The sequence below is a fragment of the Phallusia mammillata genome, chromosome 3 (assembly GCF_965637545.1).
Source record: "Phallusia mammillata chromosome 3, kaPhaMamm4.hap1.1, whole genome shotgun sequence".
Lineage (NCBI taxonomy): Eukaryota > Metazoa > Chordata > Ascidiacea > Phlebobranchia > Ascidiidae > Phallusia > Phallusia mammillata.
This window is the reverse complement of record NC_137254.1, coordinates 28787684-28814338: the sequence shown is the minus strand read 5'-3', so window position 1 is coordinate 28814338 and position 26655 is coordinate 28787684. Positions and strand designations below refer to the sequence as shown.

The window sequence follows — 26655 nt, the reverse complement described above, 5'->3', positions numbered from 1 at the left end:
GTTTTGAATTGTTGAGGGAGGAATTCGTCGAAAAAGGTTCAGAACTGCAATAGACTCTGTGTGGAGAAACTTACTCGTTCTTTAAAGCATGAATCAGAGCCTTTGCTGTGGGATCTTTGTATTCGTACCGAGTTCCACACAAAAATTTTAGTACGACGTTGGCAGTTAAGGCGAAGAAATGATCCTAACGGAGGTAATAAATATAAGGACGTAAAACACTATTACGCACACAAAATTTAGGAGATTTGTAGTTTGCCATTCAATTTTTACTAAATATACACAGAGTACATACATTCAGAGTGGACTTGAAGTTAATATAACAAACCTACAAAAAAGACAACATCACCTTGAAATTAATCAGTTGACCTTCCTTGTCCTCCAGATACTGGTTAAAAATATCTGCTTCTTCGTTTATCAGTTTATCAACCTCAAGTTTGCCGACTCCGTAACTACCATGTAGAGGCACAGCAATATTTTTTGTACATTGATTTTAGGTTTCAGCTGATACTTACTCTTTGAATGATTTTAAAAGAAACGTCTTCTGGCATTTGTAATCGCTGTCGTACGGTTTGAACGACACTCCCCAGTTGAGAAAGTCGACTAGTTGAAAGATACCGGTCGAAGGTCTTCCGGAAAAGCTGTTTGCTTGCTTTACATATCCCTGTACAGACAAGATAATGCGTGTTTGGGTAGTTTTAGCCCTGTGAATTAAAATTTTATTATTCCGTTTGTGCCAGTTTTATCTTTGTGATGGAATTTTAGCAACTGATAATGCCATTTAGGGAAAACATATATTCTTTCACCCGAAACTCAAAACTGACTGATGTTGTTTTCCCCAAGGGTTTTTTCGTCTATGGTTTTACTATTTTGTGCAAAAACTTGCACAACCTATTGAACCATACCTGGGACATGGCTTCGTAGGAATTAATAACAACAACATCTTTCCAGCCTAATTTGATTGACATCACTGGTCCGTACTGTTTCGTCCATTGCCGAAGAGTTTCTTGAGGCTTATCTCCCAGGTAAGGCAGAACGCCAAGAAGTGGAACTCCAATGGGCCCAGGCGGGAAATTGTGACGAGGTCTTTTCCACCATTTGTAAACCAAAGCCAGAACAACCCAAGTTAACAGAAACACTACTAAGTTATCGGTCATCACAGACAACATTGTATGTTTATTGCGTTTTAGTCCAACTGGACACACGCAACTTCAACTTGCCTTTGCTTAATTTGTGCCTAAAGTTATCTGGTAATAATCTCTATTAACAATGTTTCGTTTTCTTGCGATAAAAATATAGTAGGCCTAATACCCATGTATTTCCTCTTTCCAAAGAATTTTGCAAATACTGCAGCGCAACTCTTTACACCAAATGTTTTACACCAATTGTAAAGTAATACAAAAACTTGAGTGAGTATAATCCAAAACTAATATTTCTGGTCTCACACCTCAAAAATCGTACAACCCTAAAACTGAAAGTTTTACACTAAATCTGTACTTTCTTATTGATCCGAATTTGTTTCCAAATGTCAAAAAAGCCACGCTTGAATATACTTGACCCGAGGCTGCGCAAAACTTGCTAATCTACTCGACTTTGGCCAACATACATAACTTCGTGTCTAGTTGCAGTCTATTTTTTTGGCTAGGGTAAGTAAACGTGTCAGAAATCGTGCGAATGCGCTCATTTGTTGTTGATTGTCTGCAGCCTGGAGCTACAAAAATCTCTAAACTAATTACCACAATTCTCGTAAACAAGATTTTATATGGGAACTTAACTCTATTTTCAAATATAATTTTATGCAGAATTGCCGATTTAATTACTGTGAGGTGTTTGGTCTGCACACTTCACTGCACTTAGCTAAAAACCGATGCTAAAAACGCCTGAAATTATGGCTGCGGTGTAAACAACAAAGCTGCGCCGGAATGTTGATCGATTGCCTTTGGTTTTATCCAAATAAATGTTAACACCAGTAAACATACAGATGCCGCAGTATATATTGAGCCTTTGGTGGGATAATTTATACTTTACGACACTTTATTTATATGCAGCGACCTTCAGTCAATAGAAGTGGTAAACCCGAATAAAAGAGGTTTTGGTTTCCACCACAACCTTTCCTGGCTTGGAGAGTGTTTTCTCGATGCTCATCGTTTATCAGCTACAGATAAGAGCAGTTTATCATCATCTTGTGGAAGGTAATCTTGACAACTTGTTGTTTGCAAATCATATACAGTACATACGTTGGGCTATTAAATTATTAGTTGCAAATATTGGGACACATACAAAGTCACAGTCTATGCAAAAGGCGCTAGAAAAATCTAGCCTGTGGTTGGATTCGAACCAACGACGTAGAAGTTACATATATTAACACGTCAACGTTGTTTGATTCTGAACTCATAGGGTTTAGGAAAATGAACCACCGAAGTGATCCCATCTATATGCGGAGGCTGGTCTCCTGGAAGGATCTTGTATTTCTGAAGGAGCTTTGCAAAGTAAATATAAACTTCAACTCGCGCTAGTTGTTCTCCTGGACAGGATCTTGGTCCGATTGAGAATGGTATAATTTTGTGGGAATGCACAAATTTTCCTTCTTTGTCGATGTGCCGGTACGGATCGAACTTCTCAGGTTCTGGCCATATTGTAGGATCCATATGGACAGCATGAAAGTTTGGAATTATCTATGAATAAAGATAAATAAATAAATAAATAAACAGTTATCACAAAAAGAGAACGAGTGATTACATTGCAGTAGGCCAGATCTGCAAATGATTAGGTTGTGTGCCTAATTAAAACTGCTATTCAAGTATTTACAGGCGACAAGGCTAAAGCTAAAGAAAGCTAGCTTTCAGTGGGTTTCGAACCCACGACTATTCAAGAACGTTACTTAAAACTATACTTTTTATGTGTCTATTTGAAACAACTGTATTTCAACGAGGTACACAATGCAAAAATCGTAAACCGTGGCTTTTATTTGTTGTTTTTATCACTCACCGTAGTACCAGCTGGAATGTCGTACCCCATGAGTTTGCCTGAATGGTCAGCAGATCGTTTCAGCAACATTGGTGCAACAGAGGTAATTCGAAAGACTTCTTGTATAAATGCGTTCAAGAACGGTGTCTGGGGTTTGTGTGCTTGCGTCACAGCGCCGCGTGCGCCTAAATAGAACAAATCCTTGATGATCTTTTTACCACAAATGTTATGCCGAAAACCAGTATTTCGTTTGGAGATGTATATCCGGCCAAGCTATTCTGGTCGGGTTCGGGCCTATTTTTTAATAACACAGGCTTACCTTTGGTATTACTTCATACCCAGCATCATTTGTGGTGCAATTTTACTGTCTGTGGGGACTTTCTGACGAAATCAAATAAGGGTTTGCACTTTCGGGTTTACGCCCTAGTTTCAGTACAGATGCAACTCTGATCTCGCGTATACAAGTACATTTACATTATACTGGGCAGTGTTGATATTTTAAACAGTGTAGAGTTGCAGTAGGTCTAAACCTGTTAAAATGATTAAATATTCATCACTGGGATCAGCCCTTAAGCGTTCTTGCCGACCAGCGATCACGGCACACTGATGTATAAATCATAGTACCAAGCTCTTTGAAGGCGTTATACCATATTAGCCGATCACCAAGTATTCCGATATGAAAAGGAACAGTTGAGAAACCTAGTCTGCGGTGGGATTCGAACCCCTCACAGGCTTGAGTAAATCCTATCACGCAGTTTGTTAATGTTAATGCACGGGAGCACTTACCAAACACCTTAGAAATTTCTTTCTCCAACGCTGCTTGGTGCTCTGAGTAATATGTGTAGAGATGCAGACACCAGGACAAATGTGCTGAAGTAGTTTCTACGCCTGCCGAGATAATCTCTATTCCCAATGCACGTAGTTGACGGTCCTAGAAAGTAAAGACTATTGAGCAACAAGTTAACTTAGGTGCTTTTTAACATGATGTGGACTACAATATACATAAAATGGTGCAGCGACAGAAAAAAATAGTAAATCCGTACCCGTTCGACCAAAAATGTCCCAATTAGGCGAAGATCCGGTAAACCCAAAGTCGATTAATTCAAGCCTTACCACATTACAAATCATTTGTACTTTAAGTTTAGTCAGAATTAGGCGAAGAACAGGATTATTTTAATACACTTTGTTAAATCATCAGCCTGATAAAGTTGTTAATGTCCCACAAGTTCATGTGTCTTGCCATTACCGGACTAAGGAGTTAAAACTAGCCACCAAGAGACAAACGTGGTTGATAAACCAAAACAAATTCCCCAAAACACCTCAGATTTAATGAAGGTCAAGCAAATACAATGGTATTTTAGTCAAACCTTAAATCCTGCGTGCATTTCTCCTTTTCCGAACTTCTGTTCGTATTGATACATGTCCATGAAGTCTTTCAAATGGTTTGGATTAAACGATGCTTTGTGTTGATCCCAGTGGCTCGCGATAAAATCTTAAAACAATAGAAACCTGATCAGCATATTTAACATGAGCAATACGTAATACTGAATTCATGCTACCAAATTGTATCTATACGGTATAGACGGTAGAAAATGGTATACAACTATACCAGTTTATAATAGGCTACAGAATTCCATGATGATCATAAAATGCACACCTCTTTTGTTTTGTACGCAAGTATAAACGAACACAAAATCGGCAACTAACGAAGGTAAAGGCGTAGAAAAAGACGTTATATCACACATGAAATCAGTGTCTGTGACGATATCGGACCATTACAAATAAAAAATATTTAAAACTTACCAGCAAGATGGTAAATACATTCGCGAAAATGATTTACTGAACTCGAAAAGACAGGAAACCATCTTAATATCGGAAACAGATCAACCAATCCAAGTTTGGAATCAGAAATCCTGGTGAATCAAAACCAAGAGACTTCAATTGGACTCTTTGTTCATAACTGGTATACTATTTTAAGACACTTACTCGTTTTGTAAAGCACGAATCAGAGCCTTTGCTGTGGGATCGTCGTAGTCGTACCGAGTTCCACACAAAAATTTTAGCACGGCGTTGGCAGTTAAGGCGAAGAAATGATCCTAAAACGCGAAAAAAAAAAGAAAACGGTAACATTAAACTACAACACAGTATATATTGTTGATTGGCACGAGTGCACTTGAAATAAATATTGTAAAGACACATACAAAAAAACTGTCACCTTGAAATTAATCAGTTGGCCTTCCTTGTCCTTCAGATACTCGTTAAAGATATCTGCTTCTTCGTTTATCAGTTTATCAACCTCAAGTTTGCCGACCCCGTAACTACCATATAGATGCACAGCAATATTTTTGTAGGTTGATTTTAGGTTTTAACTGATACTTACTCTTTCAAAGATTTTGAAAAGAACGTTTTCTGGCATTTGTAATCGCTGTCGTACTGTTTAAACGACATTCCCCAGTCAAGAAAATCAGCCAGTTGAAAAATACCGCTCGATGGTCTCCCTGAAAAGCTGTTTGCTTGCCTTACATATCCCTGCACAGACAATACGAAGTATGACTGTGTTTTCTTTAATAAAGTGCACGATTTTGTGACTTGTGGTACATAAGGGAATATGACTTTTATGCCAGTAGTATTCAAATCATTCCGTTGGTGACAGTTTGAAGCAGCACAAGCTAATTATCGCTGCTCTTTTGCCCAAGAACATTAGGTTTTATAATCTGCCTTTGTCTTAATGAAGGCGGCTCGTATATTGGACGTCGAAGCGTCGATTACTTTACAAAAAAAATCTGCAGGAAGAGCAACGTTTCTTGAGTAAAACAGTTTACCTGGCCATAATTACAAACCACATAATATCCCAAAAACTTGCACAACTGATTGAACCATACCTGTGATATAGCGTCGTAGGAATTGAGCACCACAACATCTTCCAAGCCCATTCTGATTGACATTACAGGCCCGTACTTTTCTTCACTCCATTGCCTTATAGTTTCTTGAGGTTTATCCCCCAGATAAGGCAGAACTCCAAGAAGTGGGACTCCAATTGGCCCTGGCGGAAAATTGCGATGGGGTTTTCTCCACCATTTATAAGCCAAAGCAAAAACCGAAGTCAGAACAACCCAAGTTGCCAAAAACGTTGTCAAGTTATCGGTTATCATAGACAGCATTGTAGTTTTGGTCCAACAAGACCTGTTTTCTCGAGCACTAATCTTGGATTTTAATGCAACAAAATGTTGATCAAAACTCTGCTAATCTGATTTAACACGAAATTGATCAAACTTACAGATCAGCCGCCAACGTGACTATTATTAGTTATCCACTTTGCATCCACTGTGACGTAACCCAAACTGTCCTTCGTGCAACTTGCACTGTCTGCTTTAGGCAGGAAGTCAAGGTTGAAATGCGCAGACGCTCTTAAACGTTTGGTTAGTTTGCTGATTGCACACTTCGTTGCGTATTGCTCGACCAAATTCCAAACATAGGTACTGAACAAACAAAAGTGGCAAATGTGGTCTGTTGCTAAGCCTTAGGCGCCTAGGCTCTTGTTCCAGCGTCTGGCCCTCCATACGCATGCGAATATGCTTTATTAGCGCAAATAATGTTTCGTGCCGGTTTAGTCTTGGAATTATTTCCATTTTGATTGACATGACTCGTCTGTACTTTTTTGTCCATTGCCTAACATAAACACTATTAAGTTATCGGTTATCACAGAGGAGTATAATCCAAAACTAATACTTCTGGTATCACACTTTAAAAATCGTACAACCCTAAAACTGAAAGTTTTACACTAAGTCTGTACTCTCTTATTGGTCCGAAATGGTTCCAAATGTCAAAAAAGCCACGAGCTTTAATATACTTGACCCGAGGTTGCGCAAAACTTGCTAATCTACTCGACTTTGGCCAACATACATAACTTCGTGTCTGGTTCCAGTCTATTTTGGGTTAGGGTAAGTAAACGTGTCAGAAATCGTGCGAATGCGCTCATTTGTTGTTGATTGTCTGCAGACTGGAGCTACAAAAATCTGCAAACTAATTACCACAATTCTCGTAAACAAGATTTTATACAGGAACTTAACTTTATTTCCAAATACAATTTTATGCAGAACTGCCGATTTAATTACTGTGAGGTGTTTCGGTCTGCTTAGCTAAAAACCGATGCTAAAACAGCCTGAAACTATGGCTGCGGTGTAAACAACAAAGCTGCGCCAGAATGTTGATCGATTGCCTGTTGTTTTATCCAAATAAATGTTAACACCAGTAAACATACAGATGCCGCAGTATATATTGAGCCTTTGGTGGGATAATTTATACTTTACGACACTTTATTTATATGCAGCGAAGTTCAGTCAATAGAAGTGTTAAAGCCGAAGAGGTTTTGGTATCCACCACAAACTTTCATGATTGGAGAGTGTTTTCTCGTTGCTCATCGTTTATCCTCTACAGATGAGTGCAGATTGTTAATGGGTATCTTGGCAACATGTTGTTTGCAAATCATATACATACGTTGGGTGATCTTAGTAGTAGTTGTAAATATTGGGACACATACAGGTCACGTATAATACCACGTTAACGTTGTTCGATTCTAAAGGTTTTTGGAAAATGAACCACCGAAGTGATCCCATCAATATTCGGGGGCTGGTCTCCTGGAAGGATCTTGTATTTCTGAAGGAGCTTTGCAAAGTAAATATAAGCTTCAACTCGCGCTAGTTGTTCTCCTGGACAGAATCTTGGTCCTAATGAGAACGGTATAATTTTGTGGGAATGCACAAATTTTCCTTCTTCGTCGATATGCCGGTAAGGATCGAACTGATCAGGTTGTGGCCATATTGCAGGATCCATGTGGACAGCATGAAAGTTAGGAATTATCTATAAATGAAAAAAAAATTAAAGGATTATCAGTTGGCCTTCCTTGTCCTCCAGGTACTCGTTAAAGATATCTGCTTCCTCATTTATTAGTTCATCCACCGCCAGTTTTCCGACCCCGCAACTACCACGTAGAAATACAGCAACATTTTCTAGGTTGATTTTAGATTTCAACTATAGCTTACTCTTTAAATGATTTCAAAAGGAACTTCTTCTGGCATTTGTAATCGCTGTCGTACGGTTTGAACGACACCCCCGAGTTGAGAAAAACTAGTTGCAAGATACCATTCGAGGGTCTTCCGGAAAAGTTGTTTGCTTACTTTACATATCCCTGCACAGACAAGATAATGTGTGTTTGTGTTTTTACTGTCCTCCAACTTGTGACTTGTGGTACACAAGAAGAAGCTACTTGCATGCTCCTTTAGTATTCAAAATGAAAACGTTTTACCCCAGTGAATTTTTTTATTACGTTCGTGCCAGTTTGATCTTTGTAATGGATGTTTGGCAACTGATGGTGTCATTTAGGCAAAATATATATTCTTTCACCTGAAACTCAAACTGAATGATTTTGTTTTCCCCAAGGGTGTTTTCATCTATGAATTTACTACTTTGCACAACAATATCCCCAAAACTTATTGAACTATACCTGGTATATTGCCTCGTAGGAATTAAGTACCACGACGTCTTCCAAGCCCATTCTGATTGACATAACAGGTCCGTACCGTTTCGTCCATTGCCTGACAGTTTCTTGTGGCTTATCTCCCAGATAAGGCAGAACCCCCAGCAGTGGAACTCCTATGGGCTCAGGCGAAAAATTACGATGAGGTTTTTTGCACCATTTGTAAACCAAAGTCAGAACAACCCATGTTAACAGAAACGCTACTAAGTTATCGGTTATCACAGACAGCATTGTATGTTTATCGCGTTTTAGTCCAACAAACACGAAACCCCTAATCCTGGATTTGAACGTAACAAATTGTTTATGAACACCAAATCGTCCTTTGAGAACAATAACAACCGCCGATATGCATTATCTTTCACAAAACCGGGTTTTACAAATATTACGTCGCAACTCAAGTTCTGGTTCAAGATTTTTTTCACCATCTGAAAAGTAATAAAAAAATGCCAGCATAGTCCAAACTGATACTTTCAGGTTTTAACTGATGTCTCCCACATCGCCTCTGTCATTTACCCGAATTTGTTTTTAAATGTCCATCGTAAAAAGTCGCGCTTTAATACATTTGACCAGACGCTGCGCACAACTGGTCATTCACTTGCAGTTGGACCAGCATACACAACTTCCTATCTAAATTGCTGTCTATTTTGTTAGACTGAGTAATTGCACATGTCAAGCGTCGTGCGAATGTAATCATCTGTTGTTGATTGTCTGTAGCCTTCAGGGTGATTAATTTTGAAGTTTATTACCACGATTCTTGTGAAAAAGACTTTATATAGAAGCCTATAATTGCTTTAAAATTTCCAGATGCTAAACATATATCGGAGTGGACACGTTTACTGTGGACTACTTTGATGGTCGCTGCAGTTTTTTTTATAAAAGCTATTTACTGAGATGCTTACCATTGGCATTTTATATTTACTTTACAGATCAATGTTTGTCCGTTTCGAGATATAATGACTTATGCCAGACATACAAAAGGACATTCCCCTACAAAAAAACTTTCTGAACATTGCTGCAGACATAATATATCAAATGGTGAACGTATAAGTTAACAGTTCCGACACGCAAACCTTTCGGCCCACGCGTCTGACCCGGAAAAGGTGGAAATATATAGTAAAGTTTAATAAATATAGTGTTGTTGCCAGGCCTATTTCATAAACATTTTATCTTCCTTAACCGGCATTTATAAACAACTCGCCCGACGTTTCGGCGTCTCATTCGGGGTAATAATAAACTTCATTTAAAAAAACTCCAAATAACTTAGTTCATATTCCAAAAAATAACCTTACGAAATTTACAGACTTGGCCTGTCTTGAAATGAGTATTGTCTTGGGTGACAGGAGCATGCAACGTCAATTTGTTGACGTACACCGCCCTCGCAAAGCAAGCCGGACAGATGAAACCGATTGAATGAATGAAAACAGAATGAATCATAACTGGTTCCGTTGCTGCTGTGTTGTTTTCTATCGAAGCTTAATGTGTGTTGGAGTACTGGTAGAGTCTACAGGTATCAACTGCCTGACAGTGTAGCGTTTATGGTTGTATGCATTTAAAAGCAAAAAAATCGACAAGATGATTAAAGGCGCCAAAACGAGAGAGCTATTCAAATGCACCATGCAGCAGTATGCTATACAGTGCATGCTCAAGGCCTATTCACAAGACGTAAGTATTATACACTGCTGCTCGTCTTTGAGAGTTGCTCAAATGTTGTGGTATACTTTCAAAAGGTTGACCGCTTAGATCTGGGCCCAAGACTTAAGCTGGGCGACCGAGGCAACAACATACTGCTCGACTTAATCAAGAGCAAAGATTTGAAAGAAGTCAATTTCGCAGACTGCAAGTTACGTCATGAAGAATTGTTTCAGATAAAACAAGTCTTAACCGATGAGGTACCAAAACAGAGACACTGCTTAAGTATTATTTTTATCTTTTTTATACCAGTGGTTCAACAGTGAAATGTTACACATAACCAAGGTTACATTTATTGTTGTCACTAACGTCTTGTTTGTGTTTTCCTATTGGTTCTTCGCCAAACATGATGCTTTGGTACGTCCAGTTAGCTTATGTTAGGAAAATCAATTTGCCTTCCACACTTCTGTACAAACGAAGCGTTTAAAAGCGCAGTTGCTTTCGGTATTTTACTTCTATTCTGAATGTGGATTAGGGTTGGCTGATAATTATCTGATTATAATCAGGCGTCTGTAACAACTTGCACGAGAAACTGTACCTAAATAATCCACTAATGGCTTCTGTTCTACTTGAAGAAATTTTGGGACTGACCCGAACATGATGCATACTTTTGTTTGCAGACCACTACCATTGTTTTTCGGAACAGTTTAAACATCGGAATAGAAGGTTGTGCTTTGATCAAAGCTCTTTTGCGGCGGAAACAAGTTGACAGTTTAACAATCTGGGATTGCGGTTTTACTTTGACGCAGCTAACAATGATTGTGGATAGTTTGATAAAGATGACAGGCACTGTGGTAAGTTTGTAAATAATCCGTCTATCGTTGTTGCCCTCCTTGGTACTATACAGCGACAGACTACAGACTACGGGTACGGTAAAATAGATCTGACGAATTGGGGCAAGTTATGTAAAACAAAAGAAACCGTTTTTACTTAAATAACATTCTGTAAATGTGCAGCTGGTTACAAGACATAGATGACTACACTAGCCAACACGGCCTATACCTTGTCACCAACTGCACTAATAAAGACCTTATGGGTGGAAACAGTGTGCACTGTTTGCTTTGCACCACTTTCTCATATTGCTTTAATTGGTGCAGATTGAAGAACTAAACCTGCGAGGCACAAATATTGGCCAGGATGGTGCGATTTTGTTAAAGCGTCTGCTTCTCGAAAAACAAGTAAAGAAAATGGACTTGGGACATTGCTTTCTTTCTACATCCCACTTAGAGTGCATTATAGAAGGAGTTAGCAACATGACCGGTACAATGGTACAGCAATTTAATTTAACATGACTACATGCAATACTGAGTTAATGACTGGTGTTTTTATGTGGCAGGATGTTATTAGTCTCCGTGGTAACCTTATTTCACGAACTGATGTGGACCAGTTTAAACTCCAAACAGAAAATAAAGTGATAGAAGGTAAGTGTAGGATCGTGTAGCGATTTCATTATGTTTAACGTTTCCTTGCATGCCTATACCGAACAGATGTATTGCCTTCTTTCTTTCACTCGCGTCTGTTGCGGCGTAGCGGATATTTTGCAATTTTACTTTAGGATGCCATTTCTATCATTTAATTTCAATAAGACAGCATCATGGCCCTCGGAACAAACTGTTAACTTTTGGCTATCATGTAGGCTAATCAAAGTAACAAAAAAATTGATTTCCTTTGCAGTGCTCTTTTACTGAAAGGTGAAGGAAGTTCACTTGCACGGAAGATGGAGTCATTTATTTTTTGTTTATTGGACTGTTGTCGTATGCGTTACTGTAAATAAATTTTATTACAAAAGCTTTTGTTTTAATTTATTTAAAATGTTGCCCAGGGATAATATGCTTCACCATTAAACTTTGACCTCTATGAATGACGCAGCTAAACTTTAATTTTGCCGCATCATTCTAATTTGTCATTGTCAACAACACGAGATTTCCGAGATCACGAGCTGAAGTGATTACAGTTGTGCACGGAAAAAATGGTTTAAAGGGGCAGTGTTTAACAAGTCAACACGGTAGCAAGAGGTGCAGCATTGCCCTTATTGCAAAGCTGTGAAGACTGGAGAAGCCAGCTTGCGACGTAACGCATTAAAAATAATATCAATGTCTGCATTTCAATTTCAACTTTGTAAACGTGTTTCCGGGTACGACGAACGATGTCATACTTGAACTGACTGGTCTGGCATATGTACAATGTGCATGTATTGCGTTGTTACGACGTTTGGTAATAAAAGTTAAAATGTCCAAGACACCAGTGATTATTTGTTTTGCTAATGTACAATATCAAGTCTTCTATTATTTTTTGTATTGTTTACCATTGTAGACTTTTTATGTTGATTATTACTTAACTGTTGTGATTGAAAGAAATATCATTAAAACAAGATGTCCTTGAAATTCATTATCCTGTTGAGTGCTGTGGCTACATGTGCCTTTGCTAGTGAGTGCAAAGTTGCTCCCAGATTTTGGTGTGACAGCTTTTCAATGGCAAAAAAATGTGGAGTAAGTATCTGTTAAATTTTAGCATCTTTACCTGTACTTCACTGCCAAAAACCAAATGTAAACCAAAATTTAATAGATTTTTGTGTGCAAATGTTAACCAATTTAATCTTACTATTTTAAAGTAATAAGGTATCTAGACTTACAGAGAATAAAAGTTAACCACAGTTATTGTATCTTAACCTCTAGACTGCAACAAGCCAGCATCTGACTTTAAGCTATGAAAATACATTCTATGATGACAAATGCTGAAGCATTTTAAATATTTTACAGGTTCTTAGTGCATGTGCCAATAGACTTTTCCCTATGGCCAGTGATGCTCCAGTTCAAGTTGATGTTTACTTTGAATCCCTTTGCCCAGATTCAATTCGTTTTATTACCACAATGCTTTATCCAACATGGGAAAAGTTGGAAAGCACTGGCATTATGAATGTTAAGATTGTACCCTTTGGGAAAGCTTTCGTAAGTTGCTTGAATTCACATTTTTGTCTGATAAACTTCTCCAAATGCAAATTTGTGTGTGTAGATCTAAATATTTTTTGCATTTTCTATAAACTAGATCTAATATTTAAAAATTACATCTTTAGTGTTTGATTTTCCAAGTCAATGTTGTGGGATGCATCAATAGTTTGCAGCGGTTCCTGTGGTCTTGTGATAAAAACAGTAAATTTTTAACATTTGTACACACATCAGTACGGAGCAATTAAACATTGCAGGGAAAAACAAATCTTTGTCACCCACTTCAATATGATAACTAGTCGAAAGTGACAAAACTATTAAAAAGTCCAGCACTTGTTGGCACAATATCGGCCAGTTGGACATATGCTAGTCCTGTGACAAACCACAACTTCCTTAAATTTAGTACTATTGATGTATGGATACATTTCCTTGTGTTGTACCACTTTCCGGCAGTAGCACCTGTCTGTTAATCACTTTTTTGTGTGTAGTACGTAAAACAAGATGATGGCTCATACAAGTTTTCATGCCAACATGGCAAAAAAGAATGCTATGGAAATTCTATTGAGGTATTCAGTGTTTTGGATTGCATTTTGTACATTTGATCCTTTAATCAAAATATAACTGCCAGAAAGTTGCCCTGATAATGACAACTTCTGCACTAACTTAAACACAAACTCTCTGGCAGTCATGGTTTAGTGTAAACTACTCAAAATTTATTACTAACAGAAGGTATGGTTGACCATTTGTCATACTGTTAAGGCTTGTGTTTACTGAAAACACTTCATAGTTGACTTAATGCAGTACGAAATATTTGCCTTTCGTCTTCTGGCAATATGTCCAAGATAAGAATGTTTGCTGTTGATCACATGGTGCCAAAGTCCATCATAATGTTGCAATTTCCTGTAAAACATGTTCTAGCTATTTGTAGGTGATTGATGCAATTAATACAGGACTTAGTCTGATTAACTAAGTTCAGGTCCCTTAAGTAAAGGGTTTTCTGTATTGAAGTACACCCAAACAAATTATAATGATTGAAAATTGCTTCACAGAATTGTCTGATTAAATACAGCGACAATAATCCCCATTCCTATTTGCCAATTGTTCAATGTATGGAATCTGCAAGTGATCCAGTAGCTGCAGCAAACAAAGTAAGAATTAAGTTACATAAAGTATGTCTAGTTAAATCCAGTGAAGATTCAGGGATTGTTAAATAATCCTTATAATGACTCAAGTTATTGTGTATTGTCTTTCTTTTACGCCAAGTTGGTGTAATTAAGAGTGTAAAACTTTTCTTCCCATCTTCAATGTATGCTATGCTATAACTATACAATATAAAGGCACATGAAAAACTCCTTTATTAGTGCATAACTGACGGTGGATACAGTTGGGATACAATCAACACTTGTGCATTGGGACCTGAAGGAAATGATCTCCTTCACACAGCAGGCGTGGAAACCAAAGCACTCGAACCCAAGCTTAACTGGGTACCATGGATTGTAATAAATGGGGTAGGTAATATTGAACCAATATGTATCTTTAGACATGGCTATGCCTGGTAAGTAGTAAGTCCATATACATTATTAAAAATAAAAAATATTTCGCCGAATGGTTCACACAACCGCCTTTTAATCACAAGGTTGTAGGTTGTATTTATCACTTGTATCTCCTTGAGTAAGGAACTTAAACAACCTTTTCTCCATCCTGAATGGAATTCGATAAGTTGTGAACTAAAAGAAGTCAACTATACTTTATACGTCTGCGCAACTTTTAGGCGTTATTGCCAAATAAAATTTAAAATTGATGGACAGATGATTATGGGCTGCAGCAACTCCGTTAAAAACTAAACATATTAGTGAGCATAATGCGTTCAAATGCTGCCCACCAACCGAGGATCATGATAAATAGAACATACACGCATTTTAAACGCTTCTGAACGATTAAAATTACACATTTTACGCAATATATCAAGCTGTCCGAACATAGTGGTAGAATGGAGTGTATTTATCGAGCGCCATTGGCACCTCAGAGCTTTAATACTCTTCGCTTTCAAAGAGAGCCTCTTAATCCTGCGCAACAGTGTCTTTAAGCAGGACAGCCTTCATCATTTCTTAAATGGCTTATTCTTTTGACTTAGGTTCACAGTGATGAAATTCAATCGGCGGCAACTAATGACCTCTTGAGTTTGATCTGTGAAACTTACCAGGTACGTTTTGACATAAGAGATTTGACTTTTTGTGTACCGTTCTTAACGTGACAAAATTGAAACCTATACTTTTCATAACACAGGTTAAATATTTTCATAGTTTTTGCTCAGACCATTTTTTGGGTAGATAAGAGTGTAGTATTTTGCAGAAAAATAAGCGAATTTGTTGTCTGATTTACACGGAAAGGCGCCGTTGCGTTAAAATAAAAGGCATACTGTTCGTAGCTGAAAGCAGCGCAAAAGTTTTCGAATACCAAGTGCAGAAATTACAAAACATCAGAATTTGAAGAAGGCAAGGTAGACTACATAATTTCAAAACAGATCCTCGGGAGCTAGCAAACAGTAACACGCCTCGGCAGAGACTCGTTGGGTAAATGCACAATCTAAGTCAGGTTGCAGTGATCAGAATACCAAAGCAGCAACCAGTGCACAAGCATCAAGAGAAGCAGCTTAAACAGTTTGCTCAAAGCACCAAGAAGGGTATCCGTTGTATAATATCTGACTGAAATGATCCGGGTATTTTTGACTGCAATTCAATTCTGTTATCTGCTTATTATAGTTACGCCATACGCTGTGGGAGTTTGTCATGCATCTTCTCACATCTACCCGCGATGACGTTTTATCGTGAGGTAATTTAGCGCTTAAGATACATAAAAGCACAAAATTGTCGTAAAAAGTGTAAATTGGTTGTTTGGCACGCAAATGGAAAGATCAGTTTCGAGGAAGATTGAATCTGCATGTCCTGTGAAAAGGGTGCAGTTGGGTTAGGGCAGTAGTTCTCAAACTGTGCGTCGCGACGCCCTGGTGCGTCGTTTCAATTTACCAAGGGCGTCGCAGAATATTTCCGTTTCGTGGCTTTTTGTTGTTGTATCAATAAACACAACTTTAATAATAAGTTTCCTCATTAACTTTTATGTGATGGTGCGTCGCGAGTCCAGAAAACTTTTCCAGAGGCGTTGCAACAAAAAAAAAGTTTGAGAACCACTGGGTTAGGGTAAAAAATGGCTTTTGGCTTTGCAAAGAGTAGTGAGAAATGGGAGCAAGATTTTAAAGAGAAAATTGCAAGGGAGCAAGATTTTGAGAAGGGAAAAATGCAAATGAGCAAGATTGAACAAAGAGGATAAGGATACGAACTTGGCAAGTGAAGAAACATGAAAAGATTATAACTAACAACGAAGCAGATTTTTCTGCAGACAAGATTTGATCCCATTTTGCACCGGACTTCCTAAAACTGTGATCGACCTAAACAAAACTGTGTACACACCTTACAGAACCCCTATATTTTACCCAGGGTGAAAAACCGTCCGAATGCACACCTTCCACTGTTTCTGTTGCTGATCAGAAGGTGATGTACAGCCCTGAGGCCTAAACGTCCAGTTTTCTGCCCACCAGCTTGTATTTGTAATTATTTGCGACGAAGCAATTTTCTTGGATACATTTAACGACTATGTGCAATAAGTCAATTGGTTAAGTAGTTTGTATTTTATTGCAAGTTCTTGAGATTTACGTTATTGAAAATTCATCTTTTATTTTACGCTGTGATTTAGGTACCCAAGTATGTGTATTGCATTTCTACTGTTTTAATTCCTGCAATTGCAGTAGGTATTAGTCTCCTAGTTTATAGAACTAAGAGCGTTTCGGTACCTTTTGTGTTGTTACGATTTTGCCATACAATAAACAAACTGAGGTGGTGAATATTTCAGCCAAGAAATCACCGGTAGGCTTAGGTTACCTGAAATTTGCAAATACGCTGTTATTCAATTTGACTTATTCGGTCCAGCCTTTGGGTAACCACGTGTAACTGTAACTAATACAGACGAATCCGGTTAATCGCATACCGGTTAATCGCATAATCCGTTTAATTGCATCACAATTAAAAATCCCAAACCGTCGTTTGTTAAGAAAATCGTCCGGATAATCGCATACCGGTTTATCGCATAAACCGGATATTCGCATCGATTTTCAACGAAATATGCGATTAACCGGATTGATGATCTCTATGTGAAAGTCGAACAGACCGAGTTTTTCGAATAAAAAACGACGACATGATAGTAAAATCCTCCGGAGGTAATGTACACGAAAAGACGTGGATGCATGGTTGCATTCTACACCAAATAACGCATCTAATTTCAACGTTGAAAATGACACGTCTCGATACCGCTGTGCGATAACAAGGAGTCGTTATCTCAAAGCCGTGCACATTGATCCTTTTTTTATTGGCTTATCTAATCGCCAATAGTGATATAACAGGCGTTTAAAATTTAAATGAAGAGTTCAACGCGTCAAAATTACGAAACTGGTGTTCCGGCAAAGACGCTGATTGTAATTTCTTACTAAGTGCGAACTGCATCAAATTCGAAGTGTTAAACTGTATTGAAATTTAAACAATGTTAAATGTAAAACAAATGTTTAAAAATGTTTCTGTTATATTGTTCATGACCCGCCAAACACGTAATGGTTGTAAAAAATGTTAGATCGCAAGTAATCACACGACGTTGTTTAGATTCACGTAATTGGTAACGTGCCAACGACTGACATATTTTATGTCTTCTGTTCGTGACCTTGCGCAACTTATCAGGAAGAACACCGATTAAAAAAGGCATTTATTCCTCTAGTACTTGTTGCTGCTTTAAATTTTTGAAGCAACGATCACACGTTGATCACGTGACAGTCACGCTAGTCTTGCAGCTGTAGTTTTGCTGAGTAAGCTAGAAAGTAGCGCCACAATCTGAGTCTTTAAAGTTTTGCTAAAATCAATTATTCTTTTTGTCAATTGTATAACGGGTTATAAAAGGAAATTGATGATGCAGCTCGCCTTAGCGCCCTTGCGCTGTAAAATGTGCCAAAGTTGTAAGTTTGACTAGGTTTCGGTCGTGTACGGGTTTGGGCTTACAAATATGCACCTAGCACTTTGCCGCTTAACGCGTTGGTTTGAACTAGAAAACGAAATAGGTTAGAAACAACAGGCCATTTTACGCGTATATGAAGCGAGACGCCTGGCACATTTATAAGGGAAACTACCCAAAACAAGAATAAAACGTCATAAACCGTCTTCATAGGGAAGTTGCCAAATTTAAATGTTGGGCCCCTTGGCTACGATGCGATGTAACATATCTTTTCAAATAAACCTTACTGCAAGAGAAAGCACAATCAAGCGAACTGTGGCGTGCGCGCCAACTAAGAGTGTGTGTGTGTGTGTGTGCGTTTCTACTGTTTCTTCAACACACTTAGGCGATTGCACCATAGCCACGACAGTTAGGAAGCATGACGTCATGCATTGCGCTGAGAGTAATAAATCTAGTTTTGACTTGACAGTACTTTTTTCGATTCTCGGCAACAAAAGAGAGAAAATACTGCCCCGTTGCCATAGTTGAGCGTCACTGCAACTTTGTTTTAGCTGGGGAAGTGAAAATGAGCACTTTCGTTAACGGCGTGTACTGTTCACATAGCAACCGGATTATCGCATAATCCGGTTAATCGCATCAAATACCCGTGGCAAATCGATGATGCGATTAACCGGATTCGTCTGTACTTACTGATCTGATTTGTAACGTTGTAGCGAGGTTTGGATTTGTCAAAACCTAAAGGAAACATTAGGGCTTACTTCATGGGTCAATTATCGGCGAAGAGCCTTGTCGGTTTTTACCACAGGCTTTCACATTGTACACTTGATGGTGTTATCGAGCCCCTATATTATATTATACTATTTATATTATACTATATTATACATCACAGTACGCCAGGGCCATTGAAGGCGCTATACCGAATCATACTATATTATACGTTCGAGTCTCAAAGCATCTTTAGTTTGTGATTTAAAGGCTAGTTTGCTTGGCCTTTTTTGTTGCACTGATAAGTACGCATAGTGTTTCGCCGAAATTGAACCAGCACGTTGTCAAGCGAGACATTTTCGGCTGTATGTTGTAGCGAGGCACACATGTCACCTGCTAACTCTTCCGCACAAGGCAATTGCACTGACCAATTGGCCATCTTGGGGACATATTTATAGGAAACAAACCCAACACATGCTCTAAACGCGCATACAAACTGTTTTTGGATTTATCATTTAACTTAACCGACCGTTTTACCTTGTGTTTTTTTTTCCGTCCTATTAGGGAAACAACAAACACGAATACAAAAAATTGTGTGTTTATTAACAGAAACATGTGTGGGCACACTTGAACAAACAATGGCGAATTTAAGAACGGTTTAGACATACGTCTTTCACTCATGCAAGTTTACTGTAGTTTAGCACTAAACAAACAAACACAAACCCCATAAAGCGGGCAAAACCGGCGACTACGTGATAAATTGAAAATCGAAATAGTATAGTTATCAAGAAATGTTTCACTTCAGGCATAGAAGCATATTATTGTTTAAATTACAGTACATTTGCAAGGCTGCGTTTCTGTGTAAAATAAGTCAACAATAGTACATCAGCAAAAAGAACACAATGGGTGCTGAAGGATTTTTGTTAGACGATGTTAATTTCTTTAAAAAATGACATCATTGTCGTTTTCATGCTATAGTGACATGAATCGGTGTGTGGCAAGACTACAAGTGAACATTTGTGTATCAACAACGTATAAAAAAATTTATTCAAGTCTGTTCAAGCCATTTTTCACATTATAAGGGCTTTAATTCAACTTAAACAGTACAAAACGAATTCCAGTCTGAGGTGGGATTCGAACCCATTATCAATGTTGGAACGCTTCACGAAACTTAGGCCCAAGATTCAACTCTTTGTTAAAGCCATATTTTAAATTACAGAAACGTTTGAAAGCACAAGAAATGTAAATAAACGACTGAAAGTGTTTATCGTCGTTTCCTGTTTAAACAGTATGTGGTATTTACAAATATTTCTACGATTTTTTACATTTGACTTTCGGCCTGCGTATGATTTGACTTGCATGGAATAGTTGTAGGTTTCAGGCTGGCAGCACATCACCTCCTTGGCAGTAACGTACGCGACAACGTAAGCATCGCTCTACAAAATACACTGTTAATTCAAACCTGTACAATGTACCAGATAGCACAACACCAATGACTCAATAATTAACCTAACTAGTTGTTCAGCATGTATAAAAATCCATGTAACCTAATATGACTACATATAAATTAATGACTTACTACGCCAGTGACCCCGCACCGCCCTACACGAAGCTAGTTTGCAGAAAAATCCTGGACAGAGTCTTTTGTTTCGTCTTTTTCTGATCACATTACGTCGGTTGCGCTTCTGTAAAAAACGTTTGTGACTTAGCATTTTTGTCGCATTGTGTACGTCCAAATAAACAACAGGCAATGTTTATCAACGGTACCAATAGCCAGCTAAATAATTCACTTATTAAGCGTTTACAATAAAGAAACGTCCGCCACTAGGGGCTTTGTAACACTGGATGAGCAATATGCACCCATACAAGAACTCATTCTGTTTATGTTGACAAAAAGCGTATTTATAAAGCGGGCGCCGCAACAAAAAGTTCAAAGAAAGCTTGTTTCATTAAAAGGATCCTTGTGGGTAGAAAACTTTAGTTCTAAGCCTATTCGACCGATGAAACACTTCTTTAATTTGCAAGGTATGTTACGCCAAGTACATCGCAGTTGTTTTTAAATCCCCAACTTTATTACTTTTTTCATTCATTGAAACGTTTGTCAACGTAAGCTGATGTGCTTGGTCGCTGTTTGCCACCAACAACGATAACATGAGAGTATTGTTATTTTAATTTCCAACATATTTCACGCACTAGAAAACGTTGGAACTCTCTCGATTGCTTTGGTTGATTTTTTTCGATATACTTGACTAACTCTGTCGCACAGTTGTCAGCAGGCGTGAAATTGGGACCCGAACCCAAATATCTTTTATAAAACAAATCCCGAAATAGGCCCGAAAGTTCGTGAAATTGTGACACAAAGTGATAAAGAGTTTTGACGTAAGACCAGAATCACTCCCGAACCCGATCTGCGAAACCTTTGCCCAATATCTTAGCTCACGCCAAGCTTTTAAAGTTTAGTAACTCACACGACTGTTTTATTTAGAATTAGCACGACATCATTTGCCATTAAATACTTCTAAGAATGTGTTTTTCGGCTTTTCTTGCAAAATTTTAAAATTGACGTGAGGCATAACCACATTTTAAGGGTTTCTTGCAGAGCAAAAATGCGAACTGTTACAGTGACATTGAATAGTAAATATATGTTGATCACATTCTCGTGTATAGTAAAACTTCTATGTGTTTGTAAAGGGGTCGCGTTGTGTTAGAAAAGCTCTGGGTCGCAAAGTAAAAAAAGTTGAGAACCGCTGCTTGGAGCCAACTATCGTTGCCCGATAAATCTTTCAAGGTGTTCCTAAATCCGATTGAACAGTCTGATAACATCAAGTAATATTCTTTCACCAAAAACTTGCACGATGTTTTTCGCAAATGACTTGACTTATGTAGCTTAAGTTTCAACTTACTTCTCGTGAGATGCCTCGTTTTGTAATGTGATGCAGCTGTTCGCCAAAGTCCAATCTTTCTCCTATGGACAACAGGTGTTTATTGTAAGTGCGTGCATTTTATACTTTAATAAGTAAGTCATCTTGTATGGACCCGATAAAAATTTTTCGGACATGATTATAGATTTTGTCAGAGAAGAAATGTGTTAGAACATGTCGGCCTATAAAAAATTGACAATGGCGATATTCACTTTCATGGCGTTTACACTTACAATACCCATTCACTCTAATAAGTTCCTTGTAACCGCCATCTTGTAACAGTTTAACTTTGAGGTGTTTAGCAAAATATAATTTAAAGTACAGTGTGCGTATCCTTTTTGTAATCTGCAGCACCCAGCAAAATCGTATTGCGATTTTATCTTAATAGTCTGGGCGTGTGGTTATTTGTAACCCGCTTTTAAGTAGTGTTGACTAGTATGTTTAGTTGTACGTTGACTGAATTTCGATAGTTAGTATACAGACGAAAAATACCTTTAAATACGGAAACTTGCTTGTCCTTTTCCCGCTGAAGCTCGGAAGATTCGGCCGATGTTTGTTGTACATACAATGCCAAGATGGCGGCAAACAACGCCAGTGCTAAAACTCCGCGAGGCATACTAGTTCGATTATGGTAACAAAATATATGGTACACAATATTCAGCCTTCTGTAAGAAGTGAAACAAAACAAAGCACATGGTTATAGTATTCTAATCATAACAATAGGTCACAACTAAATTCTCATTTTGAATCTAAATATATAAAAAAAGAATGAAAACTTTCTGGGCCACCTTGTAAGGAAATACGGTTATTAGTTTATCAAATATTCTTTTGACATTTTCACAGCAATTGCGAAGGTTTTCGATCACCTTGGGCTATAAACGATTAGCCCATTGTTTGTTGCTGATTTTATGGATCATGTTTTCTGTTGTGTGGCCATAGCGTTTCAAGTTTTTATAAAAAGGTTTTTACCTAAGGTTTTAAACAGACGTTTGTGTGTTATTACGCTCATTAATACGACCTAAATTTGAAACGTCAGCTAAAGAAATACATTTGCCAGAAGAGCATTATTTAGTTTGTAAATTTTTGTCACTGTTTGTTACATTATCGAAGCAATCTTAAACAATTTCACGACAATAATGAAATTTCTGTAAAATTTGTCGTCTTTCTATAAAAGTTTGGACTTCCTAACACCTTGCACTATTGGTGTCATCATAAATTTTCAACGTGAAAATGTTTTTTGTCTTCCTGTGATTCATAAGCAGATCGCTATTTCTGTACCCCGGTGTTGATTACCTATTCCTTCAGGAGCTTAACTTTGCTAACATCTTGCTGAGCTCCTAACTCAAACGTTACTCAACCGATCTTTCGGTGTTTGGAATTTGCTTTGTCTGGTCAAAATACCTCTGATTAAGTGCGCGATTCTGGTGCTTGACTACGCAAGTTGGTTAAGCGTAAAAAATGCGAGAGGAAACCCGGGTTTCAAATAATTGTTTTCGGGTTCAGCGCAGCGTAAAGAGGTGTTTTAACCAAATTTTGTCGAATTACCTGCGTTTTAACAATTTCCACGCTATTATTTTTAGTATCTTGTTGCACTAGTTTTTTTCGAACTAGTTTGGCAGCTATTATTTGATACATGAAGGTCAAACTTGGGTCAAGGTCATAACGACGAGGTTTTGTGCAATTGTTACACAACTTGCTGGAAAGGAATTTAAACGAGCATTTCTGTTAGGCTTGGCTTTAAGTTAAGTTAAAGTCTTTACAAATTACTCACGTTTCGATTTTTACAACACTGGTGCTGTTTGTAATGTCAATATGGTCGCTCATGTAGGGTGTAAATAGCGATATTTTCCATTTTTTAACGCACAAGACCAGCTGTCTGTAGTATTTGCTCCAAAGGAGACAATGCGGAGGTCATGGTCTGTTTATCAGAAGAATAATGAGTACATTTTCTCTTGCTTTTGTAAGTTAGTACAAACTAAAAACATTGTGTTGCCAACTGCAATTTTCCATCAACGTTTACAATATATTTTGCTTGGTACTTTCCAGACAAATTTGTCGCATTACTGTCGTGTTATTTCGGACAACTTAGTCGCATTATTGTTATTTGGACATTTTTAACCAGCATGGTTTTAGTGAGAGATTTCTGGCTGTCTATTGTAGCAAGACACGCATGTTGCATGTTTAAATACATCCAACATCCGTATAGTTCACTACCGGTACCGGTTAAATTACATCTGCAAGTTGTTTCACACGCTAGATCTTTAAACTTTTCCTTCAGTTCTGTTGACTCTAAACCAAGTTTTAAATGAGAAATGTGATATTCTGTCTTACACTATTTGGTTTGCTCTGGCCTCAAAGTTAACAGGTGCAGAAAACTACCCGTAAATATAAAACAAGTCGTACAATATGTAAACATTTGTATGGGAACAAAACATTAACTGTTTGCAAAAACTGCGTGCATAGAGCGGAGGTCAGCGCTGTTTTACAGATTAATCATAACAAAACTGCTTGTCGTTGAAACGCCTGCTATCTGTTTGTCAAACAGTGCCTAATCTTAACAAACTCTGCTCAAAGCCTACCTGAACTGGTCAGCGAATTTAAACCCATTTGCACCCACTGCAGTAACCACTTGTCCACTTGTGCCGACAGTAAGACCGTGCGTGCTTGTCTGCTATGTCGGTCGCTCATGGCTTTCTTATATACAACGTTTAAATCATAACGGTGCTCTGTCGTTGAAGCTACGCCCACTCGCAAACGTGAGATATTTTTATCCATACTTTCAGCTGCACACCTGCGTGCGCACAACATATTTTAGTTTTGATTTCGAGCGTTAGAACAAAGCTCTTGGCCAGTCGTCACGAAAAAAATTAACCAGAATCTTTCAAAATTTTTGTCTGCAAACCGTTTATAGTTTATCCAAAAATCGCGTATGACGCTTCGCGTTTCAAGGTGATAACAGTCCAAAAAATAAATTTTAATCATGTTTAAAACAGTACGCGAACAAACAACAAGATCTCGCGACCCAAAAAAGGTCCGCGATCCCGAGCTTTGAAACTGTTATTCAACGCAGTGTTGTTTCTATCACTCTACCGCGACGCGCCAGCGACATCCAAGCAACTGAGCCGCAAAGTATTTGTGTTTGCAGAGCGCAGCTGTTACTCACTAATAGCGGATGTACAGGATAACATTTTGGATTTACGGGCTAACGTAAGACCTAAACAATCTCAAACATCACAACACCGGTGCAAATTAAGTGTAAATGTGTAACACTTCCGTGTTAATAATATTAACAGGCTAGAGCCTGCAAAGTGTGTTGCTTACAAAATTTTGCATAGTATAATACCGAAACGTATATAAAAGTTATCTTGGCTTTTGTACAATTTTCCCACAGTCGTCTCCGCGCTTTTCTCCAACGTAGGTTGCCCTTGCTGGTATATGTTTCACCCGAGCGGTTTTGAGTTATTGTAGGTGACAAGCACTTGCATTGCACTGTAATTCTATACGCGATAATAAACCAAATAATTCGTATCAGTTTATTTTAAAGCCTATGAGGTGTAGCTGGATTGGCCACGGGATTTGTAGCAGGGTAGAGCCGGGTTTTCGGATCGAGTTTGGGTTTCTATTCCGCCGGGCATAAGTTTCAGTAAATCGGGCTTAAATCGGGCCCGACTTACACTCGGCCTCAAATAGCCGCAGTTGACTAACTTTCGGGTCTTATTCGCTTTTACAAACATCAAACCAACAAACTTGAGTGTCGTTAGATCAGGGGTCCGCAAATAGACCTTCCAGTCTGGGTCGCAAAATATTTCAAATTTTCCATGAATATAAGCATCGCATCTATAGTATTAATGAACTTTCAGCTTTTTCAACCTATTTATTATTGCATTGCTACATATGACTACGTAACTGTTACATACAGTCTATGTAACAATGCAATAAGTTAAGCGTACCTGCGCAAGCAGTCATGCTTTTCTGTTACCATTTTGCTGAATAAATACGTTCGTTTACATACTGTTTTATGTGCTGAGTTTCGCTTTATTTTGTGCAAGAAAATAGCAACTGACAAAAGCATAATAGCAGTCTTAGTATTGATATCTAGTTGCTTAGTATTTTCCACAAACTTACATGCTAACAAAATGCTTGGGTCGCGATAATTTAGAGCAATTTTTTTAGGGTCGCGCAAAAAAGTACTTGCGGACCCCTGCGTTAGATTGCTGTATCAGCCAAAACGTCCAATATCTTGTCACCACCTGTACTGATGAGACCTTATGGGTCTAAACAGAGTGCACTGTCTGCAGTCTAATTCGTTTTTGTTATATAAAATCTTGTTTGGGTCGAATTTTGAGCTCGTACACTTCCGGGTTCGGGTCCAATTTTGAACCTTCTCTGGTTTATAGAGCCCGTCTTTTGAAACTTCCATTTTATTTCCAAAACTTAACTTTAAACAAATTTGAAAATTTACTTGGTTGTTTATTTCGCGTGTCCGTCAACTTGCAGGTGTTTGCCAGCTGGAAAACGGATTTTCGCCTCATTATAGAGACACTTTACTTGCAAATGGTGCATGCCGAAGTTTCTCTCAAAATGTCGTTAAGGATCATTGTCAACATTATGGTTAGCTTGTCACGAAGTGAGTACGAGGTTAAGCTGATCTAAAAGGGCTGGAATTATTGTTGCTCGATTTAAAGCGTATTTCCCGTTGCTTAATAGGGGGCGGTCGTATTAGACGCCTTGAATTTTCTCCGATTTGAGATTCTTAGAACTGTTTCGGTACAAATGCGTTGGTTGTTGATCGCAGTCAAGCGTAGAGTCGTGTAAACTTTGGAGGAATTGGATTCTTTCAATTTTT

At 38.2% G+C, this 26655-nt stretch overlaps 7 protein-coding genes across 8 annotated transcripts; 2 read left to right on the top strand and 5 right to left on the bottom strand.

Annotated features, from left to right (window-relative positions):
* Positions 1 to 70: 70 nt before the first annotated feature.
* LOC145219946 (cytochrome P450 2A9-like) lies at positions 71 to 1216 on the bottom strand. The gene is made up of 4 exons (XM_080087243.1): positions 903 to 1216; positions 513 to 661; positions 347 to 449; positions 71 to 184 (listed from the first exon to the last, which is right to left on the bottom strand). The coding sequence occupies exons 1-4, from the start codon at positions 1164 to 1166 to the stop codon at positions 71 to 73; spliced, it is 630 nt and encodes a 209-aa protein (XP_079943369.1). The 5' UTR covers positions 1167 to 1216.
* Positions 1217 to 1973: 757 nt separating this feature from the next.
* LOC145220724 (cytochrome P450 2D27-like) lies at positions 1974 to 6785 on the bottom strand. The gene is made up of 8 exons (XM_080087964.1): positions 5847 to 6785; positions 5180 to 5493; positions 4951 to 5060; positions 4768 to 4877; positions 4332 to 4456; positions 3751 to 3895; positions 2986 to 3149; positions 1974 to 2672 (listed from the first exon to the last, which is right to left on the bottom strand). The coding sequence occupies exons 5-8, from the start codon at positions 4389 to 4391 to the stop codon at positions 2367 to 2369; spliced, it is 675 nt and encodes a 224-aa protein (XP_079944090.1). The 5' UTR covers positions 4392 to 4456; positions 4768 to 4877; positions 4951 to 5060; positions 5180 to 5493; positions 5847 to 6785; the 3' UTR covers positions 1974 to 2366.
* LOC145219945 (cytochrome P450 2A9-like) lies at positions 4947 to 6125 on the bottom strand. Its single transcript, XM_080087241.1, has 4 exons — positions 5847 to 6125; positions 5345 to 5493; positions 5180 to 5282; positions 4947 to 5060 (listed from the first exon to the last, which is right to left on the bottom strand). Exons 1-4 carry the CDS (start codon positions 6123 to 6125, stop codon positions 4947 to 4949), a joined length of 645 nt encoding a protein of 214 aa, XP_079943367.1.
* A 437-nt stretch (positions 6786 to 7222) lies between the features above and the next one.
* On the bottom strand, positions 7223 to 9223 carry LOC145220728 (putative cytochrome P450 CYP36A1). 2 transcript variants are annotated; one of them, XR_013858256.1, is made up of 3 exons: positions 8468 to 9223; positions 7462 to 7824; positions 7223 to 7395 (listed from the first exon to the last, which is right to left on the bottom strand). XR_013858256.1 is itself a non-coding variant. In XM_080087968.1 (2 exons), exons 1-2 carry the CDS (start codon positions 8729 to 8731, stop codon positions 7525 to 7527), a joined length of 564 nt encoding a protein of 187 aa, XP_079944094.1. In that variant the 5' UTR covers positions 8732 to 9223; the 3' UTR covers positions 7223 to 7524. The 2 variants fall into 2 exon arrangements, 1 of the variants encoding a protein (XP_079944094.1); XM_080087968.1 differs by having other exon boundaries at positions 7223 to 7824.
* Positions 9224 to 9622: 399 nt separating this feature from the next.
* LOC145220723 (uncharacterized) lies at positions 9623 to 11977 on the top strand. The gene is made up of 6 exons (XM_080087963.1): positions 9623 to 10162; positions 10228 to 10389; positions 10810 to 10983; positions 11287 to 11457; positions 11526 to 11610; positions 11864 to 11977. Exons 1-6 carry the CDS (start codon positions 10073 to 10075, stop codon positions 11875 to 11877), a joined length of 696 nt encoding a protein of 231 aa, XP_079944089.1. The 5' UTR covers positions 9623 to 10072; the 3' UTR covers positions 11878 to 11977.
* A 517-nt stretch (positions 11978 to 12494) lies between these two features.
* Positions 12495 to 17032, top strand: LOC145220722 (gamma-interferon-inducible lysosomal thiol reductase-like). The gene is made up of 7 exons (XM_080087962.1): positions 12495 to 12678; positions 12949 to 13137; positions 13623 to 13700; positions 14184 to 14282; positions 14496 to 14642; positions 15269 to 15337; positions 16629 to 17032. The coding sequence occupies exons 1-7, from the start codon at positions 12562 to 12564 to the stop codon at positions 16704 to 16706; spliced, it is 777 nt and encodes a 258-aa protein (XP_079944088.1). The 5' UTR covers positions 12495 to 12561; the 3' UTR covers positions 16707 to 17032.
* A 2438-nt stretch (positions 17033 to 19470) lies between these two features.
* LOC145220734 (uncharacterized) lies at positions 19471 to 22505 on the bottom strand. Its single transcript, XM_080087975.1, has 4 exons — positions 22302 to 22505; positions 21792 to 21853; positions 20468 to 20573; positions 19471 to 20324 (listed from the first exon to the last, which is right to left on the bottom strand). The coding sequence occupies exons 1-4, from the start codon at positions 22423 to 22425 to the stop codon at positions 20266 to 20268; spliced, it is 351 nt and encodes a 116-aa protein (XP_079944101.1). The 5' UTR covers positions 22426 to 22505; the 3' UTR covers positions 19471 to 20265.
* Between the last annotated feature and the right edge of the window lie 4150 nt (positions 22506 to 26655).

Bases quoted from the DNA above. Each gene is read 5' to 3' on its own strand.
- LOC145219945 (XM_080087241.1), bottom strand. From the start codon at position 6,125: ATGCTGTCTATGATAACCGATAACTTGACAACGTTTTTGGCAACTTGG. The intron at 5,283-5,344 runs GTAAGTATCAGT...TCTATATGGTAG, and splicing joins TTTTCAAAATCTTTGAAAGA to TTACGGGGTCGGCAAACTTG. The intron at 5,061-5,179 runs GTGACAGTTTTT...TTCGCGTTTTAG, and splicing joins GCCAACTGATTAATTTCAAG to GATCATTTCTTCGCCTTAAC.
- LOC145219946 (XM_080087243.1), bottom strand. From the start codon at position 1,166: ATGTTGTCTGTGATGACCGATAACTTAGTAGTGTTTCTGTTAACTTGG. The intron at 450-512 runs GTAAGTATCAGC...TCTACATGGTAG, and splicing joins CTTTTAAAATCATTCAAAGA to TTACGGAGTCGGCAAACTTG. The intron at 185-346 runs GTGATGTTGTCT...TACCTCCGTTAG, and splicing joins GTCAACTGATTAATTTCAAG to GATCATTTCTTCGCCTTAAC.
- LOC145220734 (XM_080087975.1), bottom strand. From the start codon at position 22,425: ATGCCTCGCGGAGTTTTAGCACTGGCGTTGTTTGCCGCCATCTTGGCA. The intron at 21,854-22,301 runs GTATTTTTCGTC...TGTTGTCCATAG, and splicing joins GCAAGTTTCCGTATTTAAAG to GAGAAAGATTGGACTTTGGC. The intron at 20,325-20,467 runs GTAAGTCATTAA...TGTATTTTGTAG, and splicing joins GGTGCGGGGTCACTGGCGTA to AGCGATGCTTACGTTGTCGC.
- LOC145220724 (XM_080087964.1), bottom strand. From the start codon at position 4,391: ATGGACATGTATCAATACGAACAGAAGTTCGGAAAAGGAGAAATGCAC. The intron at 3,896-4,331 runs GTTTGACTAAAA...TTTACTTTCTAG, and splicing joins AAATGCACGCAGGATTTAAG to GACCGTCAACTACGTGCATT. The intron at 2,673-2,985 runs GTGAGTGATAAA...CTTTATTCATAG, and splicing joins ACATTCCAGCTGGTACTACG to ATAATTCCAAACTTTCATGC.
- LOC145220723 (XM_080087963.1), top strand. From the start codon at position 10,073: ATGATTAAAGGCGCCAAAACGAGAGAGCTATTCAAATGCACCATGCAG. The intron at 10,163-10,227 runs GTAAGTATTATA...TACTTTCAAAAG, and splicing joins TCAAGGCCTATTCACAAGAC to GTTGACCGCTTAGATCTGGG. The intron at 10,984-11,286 runs GTAAGTTTGTAA...TAATTGGTGCAG, and splicing joins TAAAGATGACAGGCACTGTG to ATTGAAGAACTAAACCTGCG.
- LOC145220722 (XM_080087962.1), top strand. From the start codon at position 12,562: ATGTCCTTGAAATTCATTATCCTGTTGAGTGCTGTGGCTACATGTGCC. The intron at 14,283-14,495 runs GTAAGAATTAAG...CTCCTTTATTAG, and splicing joins CAGTAGCTGCAGCAAACAAA to TGCATAACTGACGGTGGATA. The intron at 14,643-15,268 runs GTAGGTAATATT...CTTTTGACTTAG, and splicing joins CATGGATTGTAATAAATGGG to GTTCACAGTGATGAAATTCA.
- LOC145220728 (XM_080087968.1), bottom strand. From the start codon at position 8,731: ATGCTGTCTGTGATAACCGATAACTTAGTAGCGTTTCTGTTAACATGG. The intron at 7,825-8,467 runs GTATAGTTCAAT...TTTCATTTATAG, and splicing joins CCTACGAGGCAATATACCAG to ATAATTCCTAACTTTCATGC.